This window comes from Setaria italica, chromosome II (genome assembly GCF_000263155.2).
Source record: "Setaria italica strain Yugu1 chromosome II, Setaria_italica_v2.0, whole genome shotgun sequence".
NCBI classification, from domain to species: Eukaryota; Viridiplantae; Streptophyta; class Magnoliopsida; order Poales; family Poaceae; genus Setaria; species Setaria italica.
In genome coordinates, this window is record NC_028451.1 from 21,035,558 (window position 1) to 21,042,577 (window position 7,020).

At 48.2% G+C, this 7,020-nt stretch overlaps 1 protein-coding gene across 1 annotated transcript; it reads left to right on the forward strand.

The window, feature by feature from the left end:
* Positions 1–264: 264 nt before the first annotated feature.
* On the forward strand, positions 265–6,699 carry LOC101765474 (ABC transporter G family member 36). Its single transcript, XM_004956311.3, has 19 exons — positions 265–658; positions 746–955; positions 1,142–1,386; positions 1,489–1,565; positions 1,688–1,741; positions 1,834–2,226; positions 2,318–2,599; positions 2,711–3,027; positions 3,129–3,289; positions 3,372–3,638; positions 3,740–3,981; positions 4,062–4,394; positions 4,472–4,762; positions 4,917–5,000; positions 5,090–5,223; positions 5,346–5,573; positions 5,674–5,845; positions 5,953–6,207; positions 6,303–6,699. The coding sequence occupies exons 1-19, from the start codon at positions 312–314 to the stop codon at positions 6,558–6,560; spliced, it is 4,350 nt and encodes a 1,449-aa protein (XP_004956368.1). The 5' UTR covers positions 265–311; the 3' UTR covers positions 6,561–6,699.
* Positions 6,700–7,020: the final 321 nt, after the last annotated feature.

The window sequence follows — 7,020 nt, forward strand, 5'->3', positions numbered from 1 at the left end:
TGTATTGATGTTGATTAGAATCATTTGATTGTTGTGGTCACATATGTGTGCAAAGATTTTTGGTTGGATGCAATGCAAGTATGCAACATACCCAAACATGCCTCGGCTTGCATAGTCACTAAACCTTAGCGGGAGCCAACAAGTGGCCAAGCAAGGCACTGCAGCGATCGACGTCGATGCTCAATATAGATTCGGCGACGAGTCCACATAGTTCCCGACCCTATACTCACCTCTATATAAACACAAGATGCACCCATGCTCTGCTCTCACCACCACCATCTCACGGTAGTAGACGTCTAGACGAGCAGGCGATGGACCTGGCCGGCGAAATCCAGAGGGTGGTGAGCATGCGGCGGGACAGCGGTGGCTCCGTGTGGCGGAGCAGGAACGACGCGTTCTCGCGCTCGTCGAGGGAGGCGGATCGCGTCGACGACGAGGAGGCGCTGCGCTGGGCGGCGCTGGAGAAGCTGCCCACGCGCGACCGCGTGCGGCGCGCCATCCTCGTCCCCCCTGGAGACGACGAGGGGCAGGGGGTCATGGACGTGGACGTGCTCAGCCTCGGCCCCGGCGAGCGGCGCGCGCTGCTGGAGCGCCTCGTGCGCGTCGCCGACGAGGACCACGAGCGCTTCCTCGTCAAGCTCAGAGAGCGCCTCGAGAGGTAATAGCCGTTGTAATACCGTGCATCTAAAATCTGCTTGCGACCTAGCTCCCTGATATACTGTTGGTGCCTTGGTGGTGCGTGCAGGGTTGGGATCGACATGCCGACGATCGAGGTGCGGTTCGAGCACCTGGACGTGGAGGCGGAGGTGCGCGTCGGCAGCAGCGGCCTCCCCACCGTCGTCAACTCCATCACCAACACGATCGAGGAGGCGGCCACCGCGCTGCGTCTGCTGCGCAGCAGGAAGCGGAAGATGCCCGTCCTCCACGACGTCAGCGGCATCATCAAGCCCCGCAGGTACACAAATCCATATATTCCTTTCATCTCCTTGGCTTTCATAACAAAAGAAAAAGATTGTTATTATTATACGTGCTCTGTAGACCTTCGATTCTGGTTCTGGACAAGAGATTATCATTAAGTTCTTCTACCGTCTCTTTTCTTTTTCCTATATCGTGCTCGTGTGTTGGTACTACGCCCGTGCAGGATGACTTTGCTGTTAGGCCCGCCCGGGTCAGGCAAGACCACCTTGCTGCTCGCGTTGGCCGGAAGGCTCGACAAGGACCTCAGGGTTTCAGGCAGGGTGACCTACAACGGCCACGGCATGGAGGAGTTTGTGCCCGAGCGGACGGCCGCCTACATCAGCCAGCATGACCTCCACATCGCGGAGATGACAGTGAGGGAGACGCTCGCCTTCTCCGCACGCTGCCAGGGTGTGGGCTCCCGCTTTGGTGCGTCCATGAACAACTACTCTATAGTCTAGTCACACAATTGCGTGTTCATTCAATGGTGTCGCTTGCGTGTTCAGCTTTCGTCTTTCTTGATGCTAATAGATATGCTTATGGAGCTGTCGAGGCGAGAGAAGGCCGCGAATATCAAGCCTGATGCTGACATCGATGCTTTCATGAAGGCAAGATTTTCTACATACCGACCCATGAACAATCCAGATTTTATTTTTATGTAAAAAAAACCAGATTTTGTTTTTCAATCTTGAAGGCACCAGTATAATTTTTCTGCTCAACAAATTATTAGGCGTCTGCAGTGGGAGGACATGAGGCCAATGTGGTCACTGACTATATTCTCAAGGTTCATGCATCCTTTTTGCCATAGGGCTACTGAGTAAATTTTCCATTGAATTACTCAAAATCTGCTCTTAATTTACACTCCACTTGCTGCAGATACTGGGGCTAGAGTTATGTGCAGACACAATGGTAGGGGACGAGTTGCTCAGGGGCATCTCCGGGGGACAACGAAAGCGTGTTACGACCGGTGAGATGCTGGTCGGGCCAGCCAGGGCGCTTTTCATGGACGAGATCTCCACTGGCCTTGACAGCTCCACCACGTTTCAGATCGTGAACTCTCTCAGGCAGTCCATCCATGTCCTCGGTGGCACAGCCGTCATCTCCCTGCTGCAGCCAGCGCCTGAGACTTACAACTTGTTCGACGACATCATCCTTCTCTCTGATGGCCAGGTCGTGTACCAAGGTCCCCGGGAGGACGTGGTTGGATTCTTCGAGTCTATGGGGTTCAGATGCCATGAGAGGAAGGGTGTAGCGGACTTCTTGCAAGAAGTGCGTACAATATTAATTTCCAAATCTTTTTACATTCATTTTGTGAAGACCATGATAGCACCTCTCGTTTTTTGTTTTTTTTTCTGAGCAGGTGACTTCAAGGAAAGATCAGAAACAGTACTGGGCAGAACCAGACAAGCCCTACAGGTTTGTTCCGGCCAAGGAATTCGCGACTGCTTTCAAGTCCTTCCACACCGGTATGGCTCTAGCAAAGGAGCTATCCGTGACGTTCGACAAGAGCAAGAGCCATCCGGCTGCACTGACCACCACGAGGTACGGCGTGAGTGCCAAGGCGTTGCTCAAGGCCAACATAGACCGGGAGATACTTCTCATGAAGAGGAACTCTTTCATTTACATGTTCAGAACATTCCAGGTAATCGCAGTCAATCCAAAAAAAATTGATTGTATAGCATCTCAGGGAAATCAGAAGCAGCATGACTTACTCGGTGACTCCTCGCACATTGCTGCTCTTGTGCCTCTTCAGTTGACACTAATGTCACTCATCGCAATGACCGTCTTCTTTCGCACCAAGATGAAGCGTGACTCTGTGACAAGTGGGGGCATCTTCATGGGGGCTATGTTCTTTGGCATCCTTATGATCATGTACAACGGATTCTCTGAACTTGCACTCACTGTCCTCAGGCTGCCTGTATTCTTCAAGCAGAGGGACCTCCTCTTCTATCCAGCATGGTCGTACACTGTACCCTCATGGATCCTTAAGTTCCCCGTAACCTTGATGGAGGTTTCCGGATATGTTTTCGTAACATACTATGTCATCGGGTACGACCCAAATGTAGGAAGGTGAGATTTATTGGGAAACATATCCTTATGTGTCATTATTTAGCATTATTTCTGCTCTAGCAGTGTTTTGTGGATGCTCTAACAGCACTAGTTGCACTCAGGTTCTTCAAACATTATCTGATAATGCTGGCAATTAACCAAGTGGCAGCATCACTCTTTCGTTTAATCGGCGGGGCAGCAAGGAACATGATCATAGCAAATGTCTTTGCAATGCTCATTATGATGACTTTCATGGTCGTAAACGGTTTCATTCTAGTAAGAGGTAAAATCTCATCTTACTACCGGAAGAAATGGTAAAAACTCATCCTTCATTAAACCATGCTCCATTGTATATTTTTGTACAGATGACGTGAAGAAATGGTGGATCTGGGGCTACTGGATATCCCCGCTGATGTATGTGCAGAATGCCATCACAGTGAATGAGTTTTTGGGGCATAGCTGGGATAAAATTTTGAATAGCACTGTCTCCAACGAGACTCTCGGTGTGCAAGTCCTTAAGTCCCATGGGGTGTTCCCGGAAGCCAGGTGGTATTGGATAGGCTTTGGTGCATTGCTCGGATTCACCGCGTTGTTCAATGTTCTCTTCACTCTTGCCCTTACATGTCTTAGGCGTAAGGATCTTCTGAGCTTGCTTTGTCACTCTATTGTTTCTTGCATTCTACAAAATCGATCTGGAAGCTGAGGAGACGGTTTTTTCTTGTTGTCTTTCCAGCATATGGAAACCCCAGGCCATCAGTATCTGAAGAGGTGCTGAAGCAGAAGCAATCCAATGTGAAAAATGGGATTCCTGATGCCACCCCTTGGGCGTCTGTTCAACCAATAGGGGATAACACGGAAACTAATTTAGAGATGTCGGAAGATGATTGTGGCCCTACTCAGAAGGGGATGGTTCTCCCATTTCTCCCACTTTCTCTCAGCTTTGATGACATTCGATACTCTGTTGATATGCCACAGGTATAAAGATAAAATGTTGCTTCTATGGTATTATATATGAAACTTGATCAAATTTATCACTAGTTTGTAACCAAATGCAGGAAATGAAAGCGCAAGGTGTAGCTGATGACCGCTTGGCACTCCTCAAAGGTGTTAGTGGGTCTTTTAGGCCAGGGGTGTTGACCGCCCTGATGGGTGTCAGTGGCGCAGGAAAGACTACGTTGATGGATGTTTTAGCAGGGAGAAAGACTGGTGGCTACATTGAAGGAAATATAAGCATTTCAGGATACCTAAAGAATCAAGAAACATTTGCTCGTGTAACTGGATATTGTGAACAGAATGATATCCACTCACCCCAACTGACTGTTCGTGAGTCATTGCTTTTCTCTGCATGGCTCCGCCTTCCTAAGGATGTGGATTCGAATACAAGAAAGGTCAGTAGTTGTTAAAAACCTAAGTTAATTAAATATTATTTTGTAGATAATGATTTAACTTTGTACATCATATCCAGATGTTCATTGAGGAGGTGATGGAGCTTGTAGAGCTTAAACCACTGAGAGATGCTTTCATTGGACTTCCTGGAATAAATGGTTTGTCAACCGAGCAGCGGAAGAGGTTGACAATTGCTGTTGAGCTTGTTGCGAATCCATCCATCATCTTCATGGATGAGCCAACATCAGGGCTTGATGCACGGGCAGCGGCAATTGTGATGAGGACAGTTAGGAACACTGTTGATACTGGAAGAACTGTGGTCTGCACCATACATCAGCCTAGTATTGACATATTTGAAGCATTTGATGAGGTGAGTGATATTGTAGCTGGGGGATTCCAGGAAGCTACTCTCTGGATAACTTTGGAAAATCAGTCAAAATCAATCCATGTATTAATATTGTTACCGCTTTTTCCAAGCCTTGAACTAATTTGCAAGATCTAAAATATTTGATAAATGTTTGCAGCTTTTTTTTATGAAGCCAGGTGGAGAAGAGATCTATGTGGGTCCACTGGGTCATAATTCTTCTGAGCTGATCAAGTACTTCCAAGTAACGTGATACTAGCTAGATTAACTAAACATTCTCCTGTTCTTCATTATTGTTACATACATGATCAACTTGGCATATTATATATCCAGGGGATTCAAGGTGTCAGCAAAATTAAAGATGGTTACAATCCAGCAACATGGATGCTGGAAGTAACAACAGTCTCCCAAGAACAGATATTAGGCGTTGATTTTAGTGACATACACAGGAAATCCGAACTCTACCAGTAAGTAACGTATTGCATTCGTCACTTAATGAACTCTACCACGTGCTGCATACCAACGGACCTGTAAACTTTTTAAACATGACGCAACTTCTCCGTATAATTTTTGCAATTGTCATTTACAGGAGGAACAAGGCCTTGATAAAGGAACTGAGCCAGCCGGCACCAGGTTCGAGCGACCTGTATTTCCCTACCAAGTACTCGCAGCCTTCCTTCACGCAGTGCATGGCCTGCCTGTGGAAACAAAACCTGTCCTACTGGAGGAACCCTCCTTACAACGCCGTCAGGATCATCTTCTCTACAGTTACTGCGCTTCTTTTCGGCACCGTGTTCTGGGACCTTGGGGGCAAAGTGTAAGTCAATTGTATTATACTGTACTACTTAATAATTACTGAACAAGGTTTTATACAGCAGCCATAACCCTACTCATATTTTTTCATCTGAATCCTGCAGGAAGCGGCAACAGGATTTGATTAACGCCTTGGGGTCAATGTATGCTGCGGTGCTGTTCCTTGGTGTCTCGAATTCCATCTCTGTTCAGCCGGTGGTGGCAGTTGAGAGGACAGTCTTCTACCGCGAGAGAGCCGCCGGCATGTACTCATTTTTCCCATACGCATTTGGACAGGTGAATGAAGAATGGTCCTACTTCTGGAGAAGATCGAGTTCTAGATCGATCGACACCCATGCATTATTGGGAGAAGGATTCTAATTCGTTTCTCCTGTTCGTTTCAGGTCGTCATCGAGCTCCCGTATGCGTTGGTTCAGGCCACCGTGTACGGGGTCATAGTGTACGCGATGATCGGGTTCGAGTGGACGGCCGCCAAGTTCTTCTGGTACCTCTTCTTCATGTACTTCACGCTGCTCTACTTCACCTTCTACGGCATGATGTGCGTCGGCCTCACGCCCAACTACAACATCGCCTCCATCGTCTCCACGGCGTTCTACAACATCTGGAACCTCTTCTCAGGGTTCTTTATCCCCCGCCCAGTAAGTTGCCGTTATTAATTTGAGCGGTGTTTGGACATTTTTTTTTATTTGGCACAACTCATTCTTAGTTAATTTGGGCTTGTGTCTGAACGCAGAGAACGCCGATCTGGTGGAGATGGTACTGCTGGGTATGCCCCATCGCGTGGACGCTGTATGGACTCGTCGTCTCGCAGTACGGCGACATCACCACGCCTATGGAGGATGGCAGGCCTGTCAAGGTGTTCCTGGAGGACTACTTCGACTTCAAGCACAGCTGGTTGGGGTGGGCGGCCGCCGTCGTCGTGGCTTTCAGTGTGCTCTTCGCTGCATTGTTCGCCTTCGCCATCATGAAGCTCAACTTCCAGAAAAGATGACGCTATATATATAGATATACCAGTTCGGGAGATTACGATCGAGGGCGAATGAAACGAGCGACTTCGAAAAATTTCGGATTTCAAATTTCGAGTTACTATTCACAGCACTATTCAAATTCGGCCAACACTATTCAAATTCACGGCACTATTTAAATTCAGCTCACTATTCAAATTCGGGAATATGAATAGTGCCCGAGCACTCACCTGGGAGTGGGTGGAGCACCTAAGTGTGGCGGCACTATTCACTCACTATTGCGCACTATTTGGCTACTATTAGGGGTCGCTTTCAGGGGATACGAGCACGCGCGGGTGCGTGATTAGGTATATTCCTTGATTAAGTCTATTCTCAGGATCTTTGCGGGTTGGCGAGATCGAAGATTCAGCCGGTCGTGCTGCTATGCTTGTGACAGTCCTACTCGGTACTCACCGCATGCCTCGCTGGCTCGCTTCAGAACCAGGC